At 46.5% G+C, this 24,987-nt stretch overlaps 1 protein-coding gene across 4 annotated transcripts in view; it reads right to left on the bottom strand.

The window, feature by feature from the left end:
- Nucleotides 1-24,987, bottom strand: part of EXOC6B (exocyst complex component 6B) — a 273,058-nt gene that overhangs the window by 146,673 nt on the left and 101,398 nt on the right. For all 4 annotated transcript variants that reach the window (XM_054391402.1, XM_054391401.1, XM_054391404.1 and 1 more), the window contains exon 7: nt 1,361-1,537. In XM_054391402.1, the coding sequence (XP_054247377.1) occupies nt 1,361-1,537 (177 nt within the window). The remainder of the gene's footprint in view (nt 1-1,360; nt 1,538-24,987) is intronic.

Raw genomic sequence — 24,987 nt, 5'->3', positions numbered from 1 at the left:
ACCAGATTCTCGTCTTTTGACAGGGAAGCACCAAATGAGATCTGTTCAAACCTATGTTTCTTTTCAAGAAACCTGTACCTTTCCCACACAGTTTTCTGCTGTTTAACTTCTGCTGTTTCCTTGTTGACAGCAAACAGCCCACTCAGAGGGTTTCAGTGTAGCATGAGAGCTGTGGGTCATACCTATAGTTTGGTCCCTGGGATGTAAGGAGTGACCTCCTTGGTCCGATTTAGAAGCACAGCAGAGATGAAGAGGAAATAATTAAACTTCAGGGGAAAGGGCAAAACACAAGCCTGGGACCATCTGAGCAATCCACACTATTTTAAACTTCAGAAACAACTTCTTAATCTTCTTCTCTGACTGGTCTGTCAGGTCACAGACTGTCAAGTTGAGGGTTACAAATGCTACCCAATTAGTCACAGGCTGTGGCTGAAAATCTCACTCTTGACATAAGAAAGGCTTCAGCACTAAGAGAAAAACCATCCAGAGTGGCAGATGAACCTTCCCAAAAGGCACAACACAAGATTGTACAATAAGAGGGGGAAAAGAATCTCTCCAGCTGCTGGCCACACTCTTCTTAATGTAATCTAGAAGGCCATTTGCCTCGTAGGCCATAAGAGCACATTGCTGGCTCATGGTGAACTTTTTATCCACCAGCACTCCCAGGTCCTTCTCCCCAGAGCTGCCTTCCAGCAGGCCAGCTCCTCAACTGTATTGGTGCAGGGGGTTATTCCTTCCCAGGTGCAGGAGCCTACACTTGTCCTTGTTGAACTTCATGAAGTTCCTCTGCACCCAACTCTGCAGCCTGTCCACATCTTGCTGCCTTGCAGCACAGCCTGAGAGGGTGTCAGCTACTCCTCCCGGTTCTGTACCATCAGCAGACTTGCCGAGGGCCCACTTCATCCTTTCAAAGTCATTGATGAAGATTTTGAACACCACAACCTCCATAGACCTCCAAAGAGACTCAAACTTTTCAACACAAAGTAACGCATCTGCCACCAAGACACACGTCCCACAGCAAAGGCCAAGGATCTTGTGTGCTTCACAGCAATTTATCTTGTGTTAAATGGAGAGCAGATACCAAACTGCCTTCCCAGGTGAGCACAGAAGGGCAGCTCTTGAGCTGGGGGACAGAAGACATAGGCTGTTCATTCAACACTTGACCCTTCTGTTGAGCCTGCTGAAAAGAATAAGGACAGTGGTGCAAACCAACCCAATACTGCAACACTCCCTATGCGCTACAACCTATTTGCCATCCTTACGGCAGCATGAAAGGCTGAGCGAGGTGCAAACACCTTTTGAGACCTTACTGATCACCCCCAAACCATCCAGTCTCCTGGATTTCATGGTATACAGTTACCTCTTCATCCTCATCCTCATCTTCAACATCCAGGATACCCGAATCTTGCTCAGACATGGGGCTAGTGTTTTTTACCTCCAGCTCGGAGCTTGCGCAGCCTTCTTTCTTGGACTTCTTCCCCCCGCTTATCCTGGGATGCTGGGATACAATATTGTCCAGGTTTCTTTGCTGCTGTGCCTGGAGGGAAAAAAAAAAAATCTAACAAATTTCACCTTTTATGACAGCATCCTTGGATTTATTTTCTTCTTTCTCAGCCACAAGATGCAATCAGTCACAGAATCTGAGAAAGCGGAGGCAGTAAAACGTGGAACACAGAAAACCTTCAAATGTTATGTTTTTTGCCTAATGCAGATATTCCAAAGGACCAGAAGATTCATTTCAAAACCCACTCCAGGGATTATGCAACAATACAAACAATATTCTGACTCTTCACAAATCAAAACACCAAACCCATCATGCTGCCATATTGATCTATTTACAACCCAGATGCAGAAATATTAGCCCATAGGCCATGTGGTGACTGTCACAGGCTAAATTAAAGGACGTACTTAACCATTGGATTTGTTCCTCTTTTCAACTCATGTCAGCACAAAACATTCCACATCTGGACCCCAGAGGTTCCTGAAAGCATTTTTGTGGTACCCCAGGAGAGCTTAATTGTAGGTTGCTGATGTAGGGAATGAGCTGTGAAAGGTACTGAACCAAAAGCCTCTTTCCAGGAGGAGTGCCACGATTCAGGGAGCGGAACGCACGGACACACTGCAGCTCCTCGACCCACTCCTGGCACCCATTCCTGGGGGCTTGGGGCTCGTTTGCAACAGAGGCCAACGTGTATTCTCTGCTGCAAAGGCTCCCTTGGCTTCCTCCTTGTTACTGAGCAGAATATTTGACAGGCAAAATGGTTTAGCTCCACTTAGTTGTTCAAGAGACTGGACCAAGAACTTCAAATTTATGGTGAAGAACAAGGAGGGGGAATGACATGGAGACACTGTTCTTAGCCCAAATGTCAAAGCATGGCCAAAACAAGGGGAAAAGGCCAAGCCAATGGATGCAGAGGTTGTGGACACATAGGCCTGTTCTCTGCTGCAATTAGAAACTAAACACTCTGGAATTTATATGGAATTACATGATCCCTCCCTATTTTTTCTATACATTTTCAATCTATATGAAGAAAGGTGCATGGAAACCATCCAGAGGTTGGTGTCTCTGAAAAATGTTAACTTGGATGGTAGGTTTCTTATTTAAAAGGATTGAGTTTTAGATATATTTTGATTATTAATATTATTAACACTACCTGTACAATCCAAAACAAATCTCCCTCTGAATCTTTCATTACTGTCTAGAACAGGAGACAAAGAAGGTGGTGAGAAGCACAGTCCCCCGTCCCACACTAACTTGACAGCCTGGCTGTCAAGAGGGAATACCAGGAATCATACTGTAGATTCTGTTGTCAGTGAAACCAACTGTGCTAGGAAAACAGAGACTTAAAACAAATGGAACCTATAAAAAAATTTTGGCTGAACTGCAGAAAACCCCATCTAGAGTATAAGTCTTCAAAATTATTTCCTTTTAAACACCTTAAAGGATTAACAGCATGCAAAAATATCTTGAGAGTCCTCTTTTGACAGCTTACGTCAGCTCAGCTCCTGTATGAATCCCTCCTTGGGAAGACAGATCCCCTCAGAGATCCACCGCTGCTGTAGCTTCTAAATATGAAGAATATTAAAAGCCAAGTATAGGATGGATATCCTGACCTACCCAAAATCCTGCAGGATCTACTGTCACAGAATCCCACCATGGTAGGGGCTGGAAGGGACCTCTGGAGATCATCCTGCCCAGCCCCACTGCTAAAGCAGAGTCACTCACAGCAGCTTGCCCAGGATCACAATGTGGATTTGGAATCTCTCCAGAGAAGGAGACTCCACAACCACTCTGGGCAGCCTGCTCCAGGCCTCCAGCACCCTCACAGGTGAGAAGTTTCTCCTCCTGTTCAGATGGAACCTCCTGGGTTCCAGTTAGTGCCCTCTGCAACTTGTCCTGCCACTCAGTACCACTGACAAGAGTCTGCCTCTATCCTCTTGCCCCCCACCCTTAAGCTTCTTGCTGAGTACTGATCAGATCCTCTCTGGGGCTGCTCTTCTCCAGGCTCAACAGCCCCAAGGCTCTCAGCCTTTCCTCCTCACAGAGATGGCTCCAGGCCCTTCAGCATCTTTGTAGCCTCTGCTGGACTCTCTCCAGTAGTTCCCTGCATCTCTTGAACTGGGGAGCCCAGAACTGGCCCCGACACTTAGATATGGCCTCACTAGGGCAGAGCGGAGTGGGAGGAGAATTGTTGTGTAAGGCAAAGCACACACACAATCAGCTTCCTTTTAATTAATGAAGGTGGCAATTGATAATTAAATTAAATGCATCTGGCCGAGGCTGAATGCAGTGGAACAGGAGCTGCCCCCTGCATGAGGAGCAGCTGTGGCGCAGGACAATCTTGACCTCTAGTGGTTGGAGAGTGGTAACAGCCTGGATGTTCACAAGGGCTCCTACAAGAGAAGGGACATCTAACCAAGCTCGTGCCAAAGATCTCTTCAGGGCTGAGTCCCAACAATAGGGATTCTCGCAGCAGTGCCACAGGAGCAGCTCTGCGTGAATGCCACCGAAGACAAATTTTTGCCAGTAACATCCAATACTCAAAGCAGTTGGGCAAAAACTGTTTTTTGCATTAGAAATCCTGAACTTCAGAGGCACGGCTCTATAGAAAGGCATTGCGACAGCCTGTGAAGGGAATTAGGACTTCAAAAAGGGGCGTCAGCATTTGGTCCTTCTGAAGGGCACACAACAAAGAGAATGGAGGCTTGATTCCACCCTCAGATACACCCATTTATGACATAAGTTACTCAACTGAAGTGTAATGAAGCTGTAACAGTGAATCCAGTGGAAATTACACCAAAAGCAAGCTCAGTGTGCTCATTAAAATCCCTCGAATTTATGTAATCTGTTTGCCTCTAGAAAGAGCAGGAATCAAAGAATGGGAAAATGCAAATTTGGGGGATAAAACACTGTGCCTGAAACGGATCATTAAACAGGGTGTAGCAAGATCACAGCAGGACAAGAGGGAGGACAGCAGGACAGGCCAGCAAGCTGAGAGGGCTGTCTCTGGCTCTGACCTTGGCTAGTGGAGTCCTGAACATGCAGTGTTCAGCATTTTAGGCAGAACACAGAAACAGTCTCATGAGAGGACCCTGTGGACATGTTCTCCTCTGCTATGAGGACAGGCTGAGGGAACTGGGATTGTTCAGCTGGGAAAAGAGAAGACTCCGAGAGGACCTCAGAGCTGCCTTCCGATACCTGAAGGGAACCTATAGGAAGGCTGGAGAGGGACTTTTTATGAGATTGTCCACTGACAGGACGAGGGGAAATAGATTTAAATTGAAGGAGAATAGCTTTAGTTTGGATCTTAGGAAGCAGTTCTTCACTACAAGTGACTCTGGAATGGATTGTCCAGAGAGGCTGTGGATATCCCCTCCCCGGAGATGCTCACAGCTAGGTTGGATGGGGCCTTGAGTAACCTGGTCCAGTTGAGAGGTGTCCCTGCTCATGGCAGGGGGGGTGGATTAGAGGCTAAGGTCTTTTCAATCCTAAACCATTCTATAATTCTCAGAAAATTCTCTTAGTCCTCCATCTCTTTTCAAACCAGAGGTATTAATGCCATCCTTCAGCGGCAGCTACACTCACAAGAGGAGCTCAAAAGTACATAACATCTATTGATCAGACATCAATATTGCCAAGATCCAAATCAAGTACTGACAAAAGTCTGTCCTTGTAGATAAAGCTAACACTCAAGACCAGTGAGTCCAAGGAAATCAGAGTAAGGTTAGAATCGGTCTCTTCTCCCAGGGAACAAGCAAGAGGACAACAGGAAACGGCCTCAGGTTGTGCCAGGGGAAGTTTAGGTTGGACACAAAGAACACTTTCTTCCCTGGAAGTGTTGTCAAGCCCTGACCCAGGCTGCCCAGGGAAGTGGTGGCATCTCCATCCCTGGAGAGATTTCAAAGCCATGGAGATGAGGTGCTGAGGGCCATGGTTTAGCAGTGACCTGGCAGTGCTGGGTTAACAGTTGGACTTGAGGATCTAAAGGCTCTCTTCCAGCCAAAATTATTTTATGGCTCCATGATTCTATAACACCTATTGGTCAAATGTCAATATGGCTAAGATCCAAAATCTTAGGGTGTGGGGCAATGGGCACAAACTGGAACCTGGGAAGTTCTACCTAAAAATAAAAGAATCTCTTTCCAGTGAGGGTGTTATAGCACTGGGGCAGGCTGCCCAGAGAGGCTGTGGAGTCTCCTCCTGTAGAGAGATTCCTAACCCACCTGGACATTGTGATCCTGGGCAAGCTGCTGTGGGTGACCCTGCTTTAGCAGGGGGTTGGATGGGATAATCCCCAGAGGTCCCTTCCCACCCCCACCACTCTGTGATTCTGTGTAACCCCCGTCCTGCAGAGCTGCTGCAGGATGGCCACAGCCCATCAACAGCCAGCCGGGAGCCTGAGGAGCTGGTGTGGGACAAGCAGAGCTCATAACTGGGGTGTTCCACTGGAATGACACCAGGTAGACGCCAGCAATCACAGTAATTGCTTTTCCATTAACGGGAGGGCACTTCCCCCACCCCCAAGCTTGGCAGGAAACAATCTGGACTGAAGTGACCTATATGTGAGAAATATCATATTTTCTTTAACTTGGGGCAGGCTTGGGTGAAGTCACTGAGGTTTCAGTTTCACCTTGAGAGAAACAGAGCTGGGGAGAGGCCCAGAGGAAGCAAGGAAGGACAAATTGAGGCTTAACCGCCAAGGAACTCCCTGCTCCTTCCCCCATCTCGTTCCCCGCACCTTCCCGGGCTGGGGGTGCAGTAGATTTGACATGGCACATAAAGGATGAAAAACGACCTGCAGAGCAGGCACATTTGGATTTTAATGTTCTGCTTCACATAAAGGCATCTGCAGGGAGCCCAAGGAAGAGGCACACTTTAGAAACCACATCAAAGGGCAGGCGACACTCCAGTGTGCCCCCTAAAAACACAGGGACCTGGGGCTACAGGGGAGGCGAAAAGCCCTCGAGGGACAGAAATCACATTAAAAATGCCCCTACCTTTTGGTGTGGTTTACATGAAAGCCAGGGCATTTCTGTCTTCTCCTGTAAAATTGCCTCTACTATACCAGACGATCAATCTCCTGACCCTCTGCTTAACGTGATGATAAAAAAAAAAAGCCAAGGTAAGAACCCAAATGTCTGCTCGTAGCTAACACCACATTTAGCAGCAGCACACAAAGCGTTGGGTTCACGTAGCTGGAACTCCTTCCAAGCACAGCTACTTTCTTCATCCACGTGACCAGCACAGCAGTCTGGCAGCCTCCTGGCAGGGCAGGAACACCCCACAGCACTCTGACAGGGTAGAAATCCCAGCTCCCCTGAGAGCAACACTATTTCCAGGCTGCTGGACAGCAGAAGCAAAGGCAGCTTTTCCACCTCCAGGTTCAGGTCAGTCACCTACATTTCCTGTTGCAACAGGACTGAGGTTGACCATCAGGCAGTCTAGAAGACCATCTCCCCAGATGGGAAGTTGGTAGGTTTTGTTGGCTGAATGCAAACATAAGATTCTCTTTTGCTGCTGTTCTTTGGGAAACAGAAAATCAAAGGAACAAAGGGGAGAAAGACCATTTGCCTTTCCAGATGTTTCTCTCCCCAGCCATGCACTCCCTTCATCTCACCTGCATACCACTACACCAAGTGCTCAGCCTTGCAGGACGTGACTTTGGGGGGTTTACCTTCAAGCCTGTCATACACAAGCCCTAAATATGAGAATGGTTTGGGTTGGAAGGGGCCTTTAAAGGTCATCTAGTTCCAACCCAAGTCAGATGTCTCCGTCATGGGCAGAGAGACCTTCAGCTGGACCAGGTTGCTCAGAGCCCTGTCCTTGAGCACTTTCAGGGATGAGGCAATCACATCTTTGAGAACCTCCCTTGACCTGCTGGCCACACTCTTCATAATGCACCCCAGGAGATTATTTTCCTTCCTGGCCACAAGGACACACTGCTGGCTCATGGTGAACTCATTGCCCACCAGCACTCCCAGGTCTTTTTCTATGGAGCTGCTGTCCATCAGGTCAGCCATCCTGAAACTGCTGTCACAAGCTCTGAAGGAGCAAATCCACTTCCACCTCCTATCACAACCCACCCAAGCCTATCCAACCAATCAAGCACACACACCCAGCACTCTGCACAAGAGGTTAAATGTTTTGGTGCCAAGGAGCAGCTGAATTTTTTGTAGTTGATGATTTCAAAGAAACTTGACTGCTTGAGATCAAGCAAAGACAGCCCCAAACCCACAACCCCAAAATGAGGGAATGGACAATGGCATGGAGTAACAGAGCAGATCACAGACTCCTTCAGGCTCTGCTTACAGAAGCCATGCCCATGTAGGTGGTAGAAAGTTGTCCTACCACCTACACAGAGAACAAGCTCCTTTCAAAGTCAAATAGGTTTTTATAGGGGTTTTATAACTTTGCCTTCTTTTCTGCCCTGCTTTGCCAGGGCTTGCACATGTCTTACCTCCTGTCACCTCCACCCACCAATCAACTGACAATATTTCCTTCTCAGAAGAATCTAATTAGCTCTTTCCTGATGAGAGAGTAGATAAGGCACAGGAGAAAAAGGAGCTTTCATGATTTAAAGGGAATGAAGCACCGCTGTGGTTAGCTTCAGTGGTTTTGATTAGTTGCTATGATTGTTTTATAGACCCTTCTGATGGGCTGAGACGCAGGATGTTAAAACAGCATTTCCCAATATCCCTAGGAATGGGATACATATTCCTTAAACAGCATTAGTAAAAAGCAGGCTGGATACAAGGGAGGAAAAGAAGAAAGTTAATAAAAAATGACAGTCAGGCTGGCTCCCAGCCAAAGAGCCATTTGAAAGTTATCAAATCCCCCTCGAATCAGATAAAAGCAGGGATTATTATTGCAAGGTGTAAACTCAACGCACTGACACAGCTTCTGGTTTGAGTTTGGACACAAAGCTCGTTGCTTGTCAGGATGATAAGAGGTTTTGCCTATCTGCTTTCTCAGTGTTAACTGGTTATCAGAGAAAACAATTTGTCAGAGGTTTGTCTGACAAAGTTCACCATCAGCACAGGAAATGGAGCCCCAGAGATGATTTTTTAAACTCGGTTCATAGTCATTAAAACAAAATCAGTTGAGAAACGCAGCAATCAGTAAGTTTGCTCTCCCCAACACTCTGCACAGACATTGCTTCAACCTCCCAGTCCTCCTTCCCTAAAAACACAATCATAGAATTGTTTTGGAAGAGGCCTACAAGATCATCGCGTCCAACCATTAACCAAGCATGGCCAAGTCCACCACTAAACCATGGCCCTCAGCACCACATATACACAGCTTTTCAGTCCCTCCAGGGATAGGGACTCCATCACTGCCCTGGGCAGCCTGGGCCAGGTCTTGAGAAACATTTTGAAGAATAAATTGTAGCTCATGCCTAACTAAACCTCTCCAGTGCAATTTGAGGTCATTTCCTCTTGTCCTATTGCTTATTCCTTGGGAGAAGGGACCAAGCCCCACCTGCCTCCAACCTCCTTTCAGGGAGTTGTAAAGAAGAAGGTCTCCCCTCAGCTTCCTTCTCTCCAGGTTGAAGAAACCCAGTTCCCTCAAGTTGCTCCTCAGAAGTTTTGTGCTCTAGCCCCTTCACCATCTTCCTTGCCCTTCTCTGGACACACTCCAGCACCTCAGTATCCTGCTTGGAGTGAGGGGCCCAAAACTGAACCCAGGATTCAAGGTGTGGCCTGCTGAGTACAGGAGGACAACCCCTGCCCTCCTGGCTACACTATTGCTGATCTGGGCTGGGCTGGTGTTGGTCTTCTTGGCCACCTGGGCACACACCAGCTCACCTCTAGCTAATACCAACAAACACCGCCAAGTCCTTTTCTGCCAGGCAGCTTTCCAGCCACTCTGTCCCCAGCCTGGAGCATTCATGGGGTTGTTGTGAACCAACTGCAGAAGCACTTGGCCTTGACTCATCACTCCAGCCTGTCCAGGTCGCTCTGTAGAGCCTCCCTACCTTCAAGTAGATCAACATTCTCACCCATCTTTGTGTCATCTGCAGTCTGACCGATGGTGCCCTCGATCCCCTCACCCAGATCAGATCATTGACAGACATTAAGGAGAACTGGTCCCAGTACCGGGCCCTGGGGAGCAGCATCTGTGACCAGCACGACTCTTCCTCCTCAGCCCAGCTGGTGCTACAATGCAGCTCCTGATACTGATATTCTCAAACATCAGCTTTGCTCAAGCATAGATTTGGGGCATCAAGTATGTGATGGGGATCACTCAATTCTCCCTTTGCTTTCACCCAATGAGTTATCCTTGTCTCCACACTCCTGCTCCTTCTCCTTACCTGCAAGATGAGATCAGTGCTGTTTATACCCAAAGAGTTCACTGTCAGGAGTAACTTTGCAACCTCAATAGGTTTAGGGCTACAAGGATGGTGAGGGGAGAACCTGCTCTGGATGACCCTGCTTTAGCAGTGAGGTTGGACTAGATGACCTCCAGAGGTCCCTTTCAACCCCCACCATTCTGTGATTCAAGTGTTCTTTGGGGAAGCTCCTGCAGTACAGTATTTGGAGATAGCTCAAGCCTCCCCTTCCCTAGGAGCAGGAAAAAGAAGTTTATCATGTCAGCATTGCTAAAAGGACTTAAGCAACCAAGTCCTTCAGGTCAGCTGTACAACAAAAGCCCCAAAGCCATTTTTTTAAGCAGCCCTTTATTGAGCAAAGTGCTGATTTACACTTCAGTGGGATGCAGCCTGAAGAACAAACTGTCTGCAGGTAGGCATCAAAAGTAACTCAGTTCTGCGATTACAGAGTTTATTTCTCACATTCACAGCCAGCAGAGAAGCTGTAAATGAGATAAGTGGACTTTTAAAAGCAGGAGGAGGAAGGCTGCTGCTGTTGTACAAAGTATTTCAAGCACATTAAAGACTGTGGCCCTGCCAGCTCCATAGCTTGGGTGTTTAATGGGTCCTGAGCACTCGGCGAGGCAGGCCGAGATCAATCAGTTACTGCTCGCCGTTAAGCAACTGGATGGAGATTCTTTGATTCACTTTTACCAACAATTTAAAATTCCTTTTTACACACTGAGAGTCTTCACACCAACTCCCCTACTGTCTGCAATCCTATCAGCCACGCTCTGATGTTGGGTTGTTTGTGTTGGGGGTTTTTTCATGCTGCTTTTCCATCCGACACTGAAGAGGCATCTCCCTCCCCGACGAGACTGAAGGATGACTCAAAGCACAAGTGGAAACTCCCACACTTTGGGTTGAACCTCCTTAGCCTAACTGCAACTGAAACAAACCCCACAGAGTAAGAGAGGGAGCAGCAAGGTCACTGCAACCAAAACCAGAGGCAGGGTCGAATTCTCACCCTCCCCATGCCAGAACAGCCCAGGTGCACACAACTGCACAGGAGAGGTTATGGAGTCTTTCTCTGCAGACTTTCAAAACTTACCTGAATGCAGTCCTGTGCAACCTGGTCTGGGTGACCCTGCTTCAGCAAGAGGATTGGACTAGATGACCTCCCGAGGCCCCTTCTGCCCTGCACCACCCTAGGATTCTGTGGCCATCAATAAGTCATACAGTCAACAGAGTTAACCCTCACAGCCCAGTCTCAGATTAAACCCTGTGGGAGCTCCCTGACTGCCTCTCTCTGGGCCTTCTCAAGCATTTTGGAGAGAGGTTTCCTTTCAATATGCTGCTTTTGCTTCCATTTATCAGACTGGTTTGGGGTTTTTTTCAGCACTCAGAGAAATCACCTATCTTAGATGGTCCTGACTACCCTGGAACACACAGAGACTCATCTGCAGACAAGGACAAAGCCCTGAGTAGCAAATCCTGGACAGACCCTTTTGGTTTTGCCTTTTAGATCAGATCTGGGAGGAGCAGCACAACAGATACCTGCAGGATCTAACTCACCAACCAGAAACTACCATCAACCATACCCAGGACAAACTGAAGTAACACATTCCACAGGCGGTCCTCAACTGTATATCAAAGCAGTGGGCAGCCTTCCACCCATTCAAGCAAGGGCACAGATCATCTCTTCCAACCTTCTTCCACAAGGCAAAATCTGTACTAATACACTCTTGGCAGCAGCTCAGAGGAATGTCATCTGTTTTGAGATACATCCAAAGGCACTTTCACAGAGTCTTATGGGCACTGAACTCCATGACCTGATGATGCAGCAGATCATGTCAAGATGAGATCTGGAAGCGTTAAAGACAACAATGGACAACAGCCTAACAGGACACACTCCATATCACTGGAGAACTAAGGACTTGTTTGATGACTGCAGGATGGTCTCCATAATGTTGATCATGTCTGGAAAGAACCTGTTGGACTAACAGATGTGGTGGATGCCCTATCCCTGGAAACATTCCAGGTCAGGTTGTTTCAGGCTCTTGAGCAATTTGATCTAGCACTGATCATGCTGAGTGCAGGGGTGTTGGACTAGGTGAGCTTTAAAGGTCCCTTCAAATCCAAACCATTCAATGATTTTCTGTCTTGAGAGCCCCACCACCCTGTTTGCTATGCTAGAGAAATATCTTTCAAGTGATAGGCTAAAGGTGCTCACCCAAACTGCTGCCCACTTCAGAGCAGGAGGTGATGTAAGGACTGCTTCAGAGCTATGAACCAATGGACCAAAGAGTTAAGCAGCAAGACAGGGCAAAGATCCTAACAGTTAAAGATTTGAATACTAAAACTCTCTTGTTCCTGTCTCTTGAGGAACACATGCAGCAGCAGTACCCTCACCTTCAGAAGATTTATTAAATAAAAACAATTACATTTCTTTTTAAAAAAAATGTTTGGTTTTTTTTTTTCAAGAGAGAAAAATCCTTCTTGGAACAAAGAAAATTTTCCTCTGTTTGGGAATAACCCTATGGTTTTTTTGAAGAGAAACCCACAAAGCAGAAGCTAAAAGGGCTGAGCCACACAGAGTAGCTCTCCTTTTTCAGAACTAAATGGCTTTTTCATGATCATCTTCACCATGATCCATGAGCTTTAGGGTAGCAGTGCAAGAAAGCAGAACATTAGTTGGGTATTTCTGGTTTTAATTAATCAGAGAATTAAATAGTTACTGCTTCTCCAAGCATGTTGACTGTAAGGGGAATTTAATCCCCACATGAGAAGTTTCACTGGAAACAACTTCACAGAAGAGCTTGGATTTCATCTGGCTCCCTTCGCTTCACGCAGGCTGCTCTGACACCAGGGAACAGCCTGTTGATAAACAGGGCGTTTGTCTAAGCAGTTGTTCACCAAGGATAAGACTGCTGGGCATGAGGCTTGGGGATTCAGAGAAGAGCTTACATCAGAGAAGAATGAAACTACACATTCATCACAGCATTTCTCTCCAAAGCCCACTCTTCAAACACAAACGACTTTCTGTGGTCTCTTTCTCAAATGACAATGAATTTAGTCAACAGATTATATAATTCTTCTCTACCACAGTATGTTCCCAAGGTTCTTCTCCCTACATTGATCAGCTTGCATCACAACTTTCAGCATTGAAACTAAAAAGGCTGTGAATCCAGAGAGGTGAGATGCAGGCTGGAGAGAAGGAAGAAATTATTTGTGCTGAGACACTGCTGGCCCAGGTTGCACAGAGAGCTGGTAGAAGCCCCATCCCTAGAAACATTCCTGAGCAGTTTGGCTGGAGCTCTGAGCAGCCTGCTCTAGCTGAAGATGTCCCTGCTGACTACAGGGAGGTTAGACCAGATGAATTTTAAAGGTCCCTTCAAACCCAAACTATTCTCGACTTCAAAAGTCAATCTCATCTTGTCTCTACAAATTGGCATCATGTTCATCCTTGAAAGCATCAGAAGTTGCTGTAGAATTAAAAGTATGTATCTCAAAAGAAAAAAAATAATCTATGTGAAGAGTCTCCAAACTTTAGGAATTCATAAAAAGAGAAAAACCAGGCGAGTCCCTGACTCTGCTATTAACTGGACCTGATCTGCCCTCTAAAGGCTGCAGGGAAGAGTGCAGAGGCATTTTCAGCCCAATATACAGACCTGGAAGCATTACACATCCTCTCCCTTTTTTTTACCTCCCTGCCCTCTCCCCCACAACCCATGCACTGTTCAACCACTCAGCAGGATCCCAGGCTCAACCTGACCAATGCTTACCTGAGCTCAGCCCACACAATGACCATCCTGGTCTCCCTGAACTCAGAAAACTCTGCCTATGCCTTGATGGAGCCAGGATCAGACCCCTGCAGTGGAGTTTTCTTCGGTGCTGACAGAGAGATGAGCATCATAAAATTATTGAGGTTGTAAAAGACCTTAAGATCACCAAGTCCAACCATTAACCCAGTACTGCCAGGGTACCACTAAACCATGTCCCTCAGCACCACACCTACACAGCTTTTCAATCCATCCAGAGATGGGGACTCCACTGCTGCCCTGGGCAGCCTGGGCCAGCCCTTAACAACCCTTTCAGGGAAGAAATTTTTCCTAGATGTCTAATTAGGCATAAAGAAGATTTAAGTGACCACCAGGTTGAATCTCAGCTATTTCACAGTTTGATGCAATTTTGCAAGTCAGTGGCCAGAACACCACCAGTGCTGCAGCATGACCCCACCAGTAGCTAACAACCTACACAACATTTGGCCCAACCATTCAAGAAAACCCTGCAAACTGAGTCTTTGCCCTCAAAGGCTGTCCAGAGAAGTGGTAGATGCCCCATCCCTGGAAATACTCCAAATCAGCTTGGATGGGCCTCTGAGCAGCCTGATCTAGCTGAAGATATCCCTGCTGACTGCAGAGGTTGGACTAGACGACCTTCAAGGGTCCCTTCCAACCCAAAGCATTCTGTGACTCTATGATTCTGTGTAAGTGTTGCCCCAAGCTACCTGCCACAGAGGAGGTATGACATGAGGAGGTATGACACGAGCCCATCTTGCTGGCAGACATAGCACTGGAAATGGATTTTCAACTGAATTTCAACTGAATTCACTGAATTCATTTTTGCTGTTTATAAATCACCAGCACTCTTTGGTGACAAACTTCCTTCAGAGCAACATGTGGTACCCCAGGGAAGAGCCCAGACTGGAGGCATTTTCTCAAAGCTCTAATTCTTCTTTTCCTCCCTCAAATACTACTTGATTTTTTTTTCTTTTTTAGAATACTCAAGAAGAAAACATCCAATTTCCAGGGTGTCATTGCTTATCCTCCTAAAGCACTTCATCATGGTTTAGATTTCAAGATTGACTTTTCAAAGCATTTCACCATCAGCATACTTCCAACAGCATGGAAGTAATAGCAAAGAAACGTGACAATGAGAACAGAGAAGGAGGGAAGCACAGATTTAAGTTATCCAGAATAGGATAAATCTTTGCACAAATAAGATTTAATCCCTCAAGCACCAAGCAACTCCCACATGCTTCCATAAAGCAATTTTGCACTTTAATCCCTTTTTGACCATTACAACTAATCCACTGAATTTAATCATGCTTTCCCTAACAACCCATTTTGAAGGCAAAAAAAAAAAAATAAGGCAAAGGATACTTATTGTAACACACACTGCTGGTAATAATTTGGGTAGAGGTTTCATCCAAAGACACCAATGGGTCTCCCAGCCAGGGCATGTTGTCACCATCCCCCTGTACTCAGCACTAGTGAAGCTGCACTGGGTTCAGTTTGGAGCCCCAGACTCCAAGAAGGACATTGAGGTGCTGGAGAATGTCCAGAGATGGGCAGTGGAGCTGGTGATGGGCTTAGAGCACAAGTCTGGTGAGAAGCATATGAGAGAAATGGGGTTGCTTTGTCTGGAGAAATGGAGGCTCAGGGGAGACCTCCTCATTCTCTACTACTCTCTGAAAAGAGTTTAGAGGCAGCTGGGGGTAGGTCTCCTCTCCTAAGGAACAAATGACAGGACAAGAGGAAACCATCCTCAAGCTGCACTAGAGCAGGCAGCCCCAAGAGGTTGTGGAGCCTCCTTCTCTGCAGAGATTCCACACCCACCTGGACATCATGCTCCTGGGCACCCTGCTTTAGCAGAGGGGTTGGACTAGGTGATCCCCAGAGGGCCATTGCAACCCCCAGCACTCTGTGATTCTGTGACTGAAATGCTGAGGAGTTTCTCCAGCATGTCTGGAGCCAGCACTGCTACCTAGCACCTCAGTTGCCTTTCTCCTGGCCACCAGGTCAGGAATCCTTCCCAGCCTGCCTACACTGAAAACTCACAGACTCCAAAATTCCAATCACATTTTTAGGAAGACCAAAAGAAACAGCAGCCTGTACAAAAAAAACCCCAAAAACAAAACAAACAAAAAAAAAAAGAAGAAAAAAAAAGAAAAAAAAAAAGAGAGCAATTAGAAAGTCAGCATTCCTCCAACTTCTCCTTAGTAAAAGTTTTATAACCCTCCAACATGTGGCACTCCAGCATAAAACCTGGCAGAAGGAAAACTGCCCTGGTCTACCTTTCAGACATCTAGCAACTGGCAGCCATGGGCTGGTTCCTATTACCAGCTTTTTTCCATTTGAAATTTACTAGTTAATTTTATAGAAACAAATAAAGGGACCTGCATATTATAAATCTATTAAGGATTTTTAAATAAATAAATAAAAACTAACCCTGCAAAAAGAGAAAAAAAAATAAAAAAGACCAGAAAAATCTCACACCTTCCCTCCAGCCCTTTCCAATTTGGATTTATAAACCTTTTAAAAGTAAAAAGCACCTCTCAGTTCAGCTGGGAGGTCTTCCTTTAGTCCCCAGAAACTGGCACAGAAACATGTGTGGTGGCATCATTTTTCCTGTCTCAGCAATGCTGTAGGTTAATTGACTCATCCCTCTCTCAGGGAACTTAACTGTCCCCTCCTACTGATAAATATGGGGGAGGAAAACATGGTTTTTGAAGTATATTTACATCTAGTCCCAATATAAGGTCAGTAAGGGAAGGTGAAGGACACAATTCCATAGGGTTTCAACTCTTATGCCTCCATCTGGAGTTTATGGAGTTGCACCTGCTTTTCACAAGGTGTGAACTTGACCCCCCAAAGTGCAAAACTGAGGCACTGATACTGCCTCAAACTAAGCTAGCAAGGGGAGAGATATCTCCATGAAGGATAAGGTTAGGAAAGAAACCAGGGCTTTGTGTCATGAGGAACACATTACAGTCAGAAAAAAAGTCATTACAAGTCAACAAAACCACAGAATCGCAGCATGGCAGGGCTTGGGAATGACCTCTGGAGACCATCTAGTCCAACTCCCCTGCAAAAGCAGGATCACCCAGAGCAGCCTGCCCAGGATCACAACCAGATGGGGTTTGAATGTCTCCAAAGGAGGAGACTCCACAACCAACCATTTTTGTTTTTCTCTGGAGTCAGTGAAATTTTCCTCCCGTGTAAAACAACAGAGTTTGCTGACCAGCAGCCAGAGCAGTGATAGGAAAGTGTCCAGACAACAGCCAGTGGAGCAGTCAGTGAAGGAGGCTCAGATGTGCTTCAGCTCAGAGCTGAGTTGGCCATTGCTCTGTTTTGGGGACTTCACAGCCTCAGAAGTTCCTGGGAAGAGTTTCTCACCACAGGACCAATCTGGTCTGCACATGGGGGTGAGGAGCTTCATGGGACTGGTTGGGATGGCAGAGTACAACAACACAGCCCTTGGGATATTTATAGGAACATCTTCAACAATAGTTTGCATGGGGCAGAAGTGTGTCATCAGTTCCAGCAGTGGGGCATGGATCAGATGGGGAAAAGGGGAGGGGGGAAGGGAAAAAAAAAAAAAAGCATTGCACAAGTTTCTCTTCCAAAACTCTCCCTGGACCATGAGTTTTCAGTGGGGCTCTCAGGAACATCTAAAGATACAACTGATTCCCAGCTCCTCAGATTTGGTTTTCCTTGTGATGCTTCTTTACTGATCCCAGATTTAGAGGTACTCTGACACAACATGATACACTTGTACTCATGGGCTACTATGTGAACTACAACAGAATCATGGAATCCCAGCATGATGGGGGCTGGAAAGGACTTCTGGAGATCATCCACTCCAACCTTCGCTAGAGCAGGTTGCCCAGGATCACAATGTCCAGGCAGATCAATAAAGCCTTTTGGCAGACAGAGTTGGTGGCCCCAGCACCCAGGAGAGCATGTTCTCCTCACTGTGCTAGGAGGTAGTATAGAAGTTGTGAGAGTCCACAGACCTAGAGACCTTGAAGTCTTCACTTGAATCCCCCAGGGTATTAGAAAGTAATACTGCTGGTCTCTGAAATCTGGCAGATCTAATCTGCTTATCTCCAGCATGGATCCTGTGAATAACAGATTTGGGGTTGGAGTCTTAAAACATTCTCAAGTATTTGAAATAGAAGAGGGATGGTTTGAAACTAAAAGAGGGAGATTCAAACTAGGTAGAAAGAAGAAATACTTCACACTGAGGGTGGTAAGGGCACTGATACAGGTTTCCCAGAGGTGGTAAATGCCCCATCCCTGGAAATGTTCAAAGTGAAGGTTCTTTGGGGTTCTGAGCAACCTGATCTAGTTGAAGACATCCCTGCTGACTGCAGGAGGGTTGGACTAGGTGACATTTAAAGGTATGAAAGGGGATCTTCTCAATGCTGACCAATACCTAAGTCAAGAAGTTGGGACCAGATTCTTTCCAGTGGTCCCTAGTGATAGGACAAGGGGCACGCACTGGAACACAGGAGATTCCACCTAAACATAAGGAGAAACTTCTTTGCTGTGAGGTGCCAGAGCACTGGACTAGGCTGCCCAGAGGAGTTGTGGAGTTTCTTTCTCTGGAGAGATTCCAAACTCACCTGGATGTTATGATTCTGGGCAACCTCCTGTGGACTGGATTGGATGATCCCCAGAGATCCCTTCCAACTCCTACCATGCTGGGATTCTGTGACTGTGGAAGGACATTGTCCCTTCACTGGTCCCAAGGCATACGGAATGTTGATACTAAGCCTTCTCCCAAGCAGCCATTGGGACTTGCCAGACATCAGGCAGGATTTCTCTCCCTCAGTCACAGCTCACACATCACCCAGCTTGGAACTGTCAATCAGCTCCTGCCAGCTGAGAGCTGGAGTAAAACAAGGTTTTAAAAATCACCTCAAGAGATGCTGCAACACAAGGTGAGAAAAGGAAGTTGGCTGCTCTCCTCATTGGGGGAGGAAATTCCTACTCCAGCATGCTGAATGTGAACCAGGAGGAGAAATGAGAGCCCTCACACTTCTGAGGTGCTGCTCTGGGAGGTTATCAATAAATGATCCTCAAGGGCAACAGCAACAGCCCCATTCAAAGCATCTTCTGCTGACCAGGGCTACCACCTGGCCCACAATGGAGAACTGTGCTGCTGGGAGAGATGCTGTGAACAACTGGAAGTGTTAAGTGTTGTCAAGTGAAGCCACACATCACCCATCAGCAGGCTGGCTCTAGAAGACTGCAAAGAAAGCCAGGGATGGGAGCTGAAGTTCAGGAAAAGAAGCAGACCACCAATGCAAGCACTGCTTTCTACAAGGACAGAAAAGCCAAGGGATGCACAAACTGAGGTGAAGTCTTTGATGTGAGGTTTGAGAATGTGACAAGGAAATTCTACACTAAAAGATGGAAAAAGAAGGAAAGACCTAAGCAATGTTGATTAAAGATGTGGCTCAACAGGTGCAGGAATGCCAGAAGAAAGAGAGCAGTGGACACTCATCTACAGCCCCTCTGCACCAGCAGCCTCCTTCAGGGTGAAGTCCCAACTCCAAATGGTCGACTTAATGTCCAAGTAGATAACAGAATGTCACATCCTGGAGGAGATGGCTCTATGAATACCTTATTGATGAGGATACAATGATCAGTGTGGCCTGATCCTCCTCACAGGGCAATTTCAGCCCTGGTGTTTGTCTAAGTGCACACCAACAGGGATACAAGTTTGATGGGATTTAAGGACTCTTCCAGCACCCTCTGTTGAACACAAGCTATGATGGACTTGGGTAAACAAGTTTTGTGGGTCTGGATTAAGAACAGATCTTGAAGCAGGAGAAGGAAGGCAGGGGGCTATTATAGCTGCTCTGTGACCAAAGCCATTCCCATGCCCCAAGCTAGGCCTTCATGATGATCGATGAAGCAATCCCCCTCCCTCACCATAAAGCAAGCCTCTTTTCCCACAATCCTGAAGCCATCATCTCTGGGAGCAATATGCTTTCTGAACAGCAATGTAAAATTCATTTCATCCTTCCCTCTCTCCCTCAAGGTGGCAACTGCCATTCCAAATGCCGAGTCCCAGCAACTGAAGGACCCCAGGATTCACAGCTTAAGAGAACTCTCCAGGCTCCCCCAGAGATGGCAAACTCAGATATGGAAAGCTGTGGCTCACGTACCAGCACTGTAGGTCTTCTGGAAGGAACTACCAAAGATAAAACAATCTTTTGATTTGAAAGGGACTTCTGGGCTATGTCTGTCTTAAAAGCCAATATAAATTTGCATTTACCCCTTGAGGCTCTTCATACCAAAGGGTTCCCATCAGGCTCTTAACAATGCTACTGCCCTTTTTCATGACACAATGACAAATTCTACTTCTCTTGATGGATGCTTACCCTCCACAGAAGTCAGCAGCAAAAATGTGAAGCGGATACTGAGGATCAGGATGGGCTCACAGAATCCTTTGGTCTCCTCAGCAAACCCTGATTAAGAACTCGGCAAGAAGTAATGAGGATGTTGAAAGAGATAGCAATCTCAACATGAAAGCCAGCTCAGGTTCCTCCCAAGCCCTTTGAGCAAAATGGATCTCTGCTCTTCTGTAGGGCTTTCAGCAGAGATTTCAGTCCTTAGTTTTGTCACTGTCCACTGTAAAAGCTTTAGAGGAAAAACAATAAAATGAAAGGGGAAGAAGTTAAGGCAGCTCAGAGTCTTAGTAGTCACCAAAGGATTGCCCATGCAAGCTTCAGAAACCATTCATCTTCTAAATGAAGCCACCAAGAAAGGCACTTCAGTGGCCCTGTCACAAACAGCCATCTTGGTGGGAGGTCTGGTGAAAATCCTCAGTGCTCCCAAAGCCAGGAGGAAGATACCATTGGTCAGGAGCACCCAAGAGAAGAAACTGCCTCTTTACCAGAGAACAACGTGGCACTTCAACACTGAACACCTCCTGCCCAGCTCAGGAGGAATGGAGATGCCAGGATGACCACAGAAATTCCTACAGACCTAAAAGCCTGCCAGCAAGACAAGGTGTTAAGAGGCATGGGGACTTACGCACAGTGAGCTTGACCCAGCCCAGAAAATTTCCTACCACAAAGGGTGTCTGGTTCTCAGCAGAAAAAAAACAAGACTGATCACACACTGGACCCTCACCCATTTACAGGATCAGAAGTACCTGCTGACAACTACAGATGCACTGCCAGGTCACCACTGAACTATGTCCTTCAGCACCACATCCACACAGCTTTTCAATCCCTTAATGGATGGGGACTCCACCACTGACCTGAGCAGCCTGTGCCAGGGCTGGACAACCCTTTCACAGGGAAGAAATTTTTCCTTGAAATTGTTCTCCTTCCCCTAGTGAGGCCACATCTGGAGTACAAGGTCTAGTTCAGGGCTTCCTCATGCAGGAGAGAAAGTGAACTACTTAAAGTCCAGAAGAGGATATAAGGATGTTGAGGGTCCTGGAGTATCTCTGTGAGGAGCAAAGGCTGAGAGCCCTGGGGCTGTTGAGCCTGGAGAAGAGCAGCCCCAGAGGGGATCTGAGCAATGCTCAGCAAGAGATAAAGGGCAGGGGGCAAGAAGATGTGGCCAGATTCTTGTCAGTGGTGCCCAGTGACAGGACAAGGGGCAATGGGCACAAACTGGAATCCAGAAGGTTCCATGTGGACATGAGAAACTTCTCACCTGTGAAGGTGCTGGGGCCCTGGAGCAGGCTGCTCAGAGAGGTTGTGGAATCTCCTTCTCTGCAGAGATTCCAAGCCCCCCTGGACCTTGTGATGCTGGGCAAGCTGCTGTGAGTGACCCTTCTTCAGCAGAAGAGTTGGTCTGGGTCATCAAGATGTCCCTTCCAACACTCATGCTGGGATTCTGTGATTCTATGACTCAAAGACTGCAGGGTGGAAACCACACCTCGGTGCTCAGGAAGGGACATCTCTGTGCCTTGTGGCTCTGCTACAAAGTTTTCAACACCTCTCAACTCTACAGTTCTCAGTTCATATACAATAAATACATCCATGTTGTGGAGAAGCCTTGGAGAGCATTTGGTACCAAGCTTTCTTAACCTGAAATGGACAGTAGGCTTTCATTATCTTGCAATATAAAGCTTTAGACGTGGCCATTTTCTCTGATTCCCCAGATCCCTTCTTTACATTATGTGCCTTGTTTTTAGGGAAAAAAAAAAAAAAACACCATTTTAAACAAATAATTAAAAATAGAAGCAGCAATGCAGCAAAGAGTTGGAAAATTTCTTGGAGTCGATTGTTCATTGGGACTCCAACTGATTTTAATGAAAAATATGGTTATGATTCTTTAAAAGCAGCACTTTTATGTTTTGCATAAGGAAAGTCCCTTCAATGCAACCTCCAGGGCACTTTAAGGCAAAAGAAAAAGCTCTCAAATGGTGGCCGGGCTCTCTCTGGCCCAAAGCCCTCCTTGAAAACCAAAAGATGTGGCTTACAAACTATTTCAACTATCCACAACAAGTGAAACTGGATGTAGAAAAGTATGTTCTCAACATTTACTTCTGTTTATGGTGAAACTGGAACCAGATGACCCCTCACAGCATATTGTGTGAACGGGTAATTAACCAGCTGCAGATGGAACCCAACTGCTGATCATTTACATTTGTGGCACTGATCATTTCCATCCAGCTCAAGGAAGAGGTCATCTGAGGGGTAATCTGGGACAGTCCCTCCCATGAGAGCTTCCAAATGCACTCCCAATGCTGCTGGCTTGATCCAGCCAGAGAGTTATCTGTAGTGAAGAGGTCTGGAGAGATGCTGGCTCAGTGCAGGACATCTTGGTGCAGAGCAACAAAGCTGGTGAAGGGTCTAGAGCACAACTCTTGTGTGAAGCAGCTGAGAGAACTGAGGTTGTTCCCTCCCTCCCTGTTGTTGGAGAAAAGGAGGCTGAGGGGAGACCTTCTGGTTCTCTACAACTCCCTGCAAGGAGGATGGAGCCAGGTGGGGTTGGTCTCATCTCCAAAGGAACAAGTGATAGGACAAGAAGAAATGGCCTCGAGTTGTGCCAGGGGAGGTTTAGGTTAGATATTAGGAATAATTTCTTCTCCCAAAGAGTTGTCAAGCCCTGGTCCTGGCTGCCCAGTGCAGTGGTGGAGTCTCCATCCCTGGAGGGATTTCAAAGCCATGTAGATGTGGTGCTGAGGGGCATGGTTTAGTGGTGACTTGGCACTGCTGGACTCAATGCTCTTCAGGGTCTCCTCCAGACAAAACAATTCTAAGATCCTCCTCACAAGCATCTCAGTGCAGACCATCTCACTGAGGCTCTGCTGGTAGAAGACCAGTTCACATCCTTCTCCCATAGGTGGCTGTTGCATGTTGGCTCTTCTGAGTGATTTCCCTATCTCACCTTCATAGGCCACTCCTGCATTTCACATGGCTCTGAAGGTGACAGGAAAGGTTTCCAAGTGACCCTAGCTAGACTTGGACCAGCCTGCAGTTCTGTTATCTTAACCTTCCAGAGTAATTTGTGCTTTCCTGAACTTCATCATTTCATTCATACAAAATTTCCACCTTCCCACTACAAACAGTGTGTCCCCTGCTAGCTTTGCAGAGCAAACATGAGGCAATGCTATCTTCTGTCTCACCTGGAAATTAATGCACATGAACCATCACACACTTCCTAGGCCAGTATGAAGCCAGTATTTATCTTTCTGAAATCACTCCTGAGTTAAGGTGGCACTGACCTCTGAGATATAACACACCACATTGTAAGTTCAGAAGCTGAGGTTGTTCAGGCATCAAAAGCCTGGAGATGATGCCCTTGCACTGCAGAAGCACCATCTGCTAAATGCCAACAAACACCTAAATCAGTATCACAGAATCCCAGCATGGTGAGGGTTGGAAGAGATCTCTGGAGATTGAGTCCAACCCCCTGCTAAAGCAGAGTCACCCACAGCAGCTTGCTGGGCATCACAATGTCCAGATGGGTTTAGAATCTCCCCAGAGAAGGAGACTCCACAACCTCTTTGGGCAGCCTGCTCCAGGGCTCCAGCACCCTCACAGCAAAAATTTTTTTCTTCCTGTTCAGATGGAACCTCCCGGGTTCCAGTTTGTGCCCATTGCCCCTCGTCCTGCTGCTGGGCACCACTGAAGTGTCTGGCCCCATCCTCCTGCTCCTTGCCCTTAAGCTATTGATCAGCACTGAGAAGATCCCCTTTGCTAGTGCCCATTTGGAAAGTTTTTAACCAGCAGCCACATTTTATCCCACTCTTTTCATAGCTAAAATGACATCATGACTTGATCACATTTTTACATGCACCTAAAAGCAATTTAAATGAAGAATAAAGCAGCACAGACATACATGTATGCACACACACGTGCATATATAGACACACATCCCCCTTTAAAAAGGGCCAGTTTCATCAAGCTGAAAACAATTACAAGCCAAATCAGTTGGGAAAAAGAACGTAATCAGAAAAATATGAAGACTAATTGAAAATTGTTTAAGAACATTTTAACTAGATGCTCCAAAAAACCACAATCCCACAACTGAAAAAGGCAGCCACGCTAGTTAAAAGGCAACCTGGCTCAGATGGAAGTTAAGGAGGCTATAAAGGAGAAAGAAAAAAATAAAAAGAAAGAGAAAAAAGGGAACAGGACAAATGGAACAAAGAGAAAAGCTCAAGCTGACAGACAAGAATCTGGTGCTAGGACATACAGACAGCTGACGGGGGAAGCAGAAGGGTGGATGAAGAAATTAATGGTTAGGATTATCAGTGGTTTGGTTTTTTAAGCACATTAAAGGTGAAACAGTCCAATTGATTATTCCACTAGCAAAAAGAACTGGAAAACTTTGTAAAAAAAGTTGGAAATAAAATGGATCTAACCTGGAATGGTTCTGGCCATGGGGCAGCTACCACCTCTCAGGGCAACCTGAGCCAGTGTCTCACCACCCTTGCTGTAAAACATTTCTTCCTTCTCTCTAGTCTAAATCTCCCTTTTTGACTACCAAACTGTCACTCCTTGTCCTGTCACAATAGACCCTGCCAAAAAGTCTGTCCCTAGCTTTCTGATCAGCCCCTTTAAGTATTGAAAGGCCACAAGGAGGTCTCCCTGAAGCCTTCTCTTCTCCAGGCTGAATAACTCCAACTCACTAATTCTGTCCTCATAGCAGAGGGGTTCCAGCCCTCGTATCATTTGCATGTACAAGCATGGAAACATTGTCATGACTTCTCCTAATATATTTGATTTAGTTCTGGTACCCAAATTCAAGAAGAGGCTGGTAAAAAAATGCAACATAGGATTTTCCTATTGGGAAGCAGAAGCTGACTGATTTCTTCCAGGGCAGCAAAGGTTAGTGAGCTGTGAGTGGTCAGCCAGGGAACTTGGGTTTGCAGTTTAGTGCCACAAAGTAAGAGTCTGGCAAGTAAAGCC

This window comes from Indicator indicator, chromosome 23, assembly GCF_027791375.1.
Source record: "Indicator indicator isolate 239-I01 chromosome 23, UM_Iind_1.1, whole genome shotgun sequence".
NCBI classification, from domain to species: domain Eukaryota; kingdom Metazoa; phylum Chordata; class Aves; order Piciformes; family Indicatoridae; genus Indicator; species Indicator indicator.
Note: the sequence above shows the minus strand (reverse complement) of the source record. Positions and strands in the feature narration are given on the sequence as shown.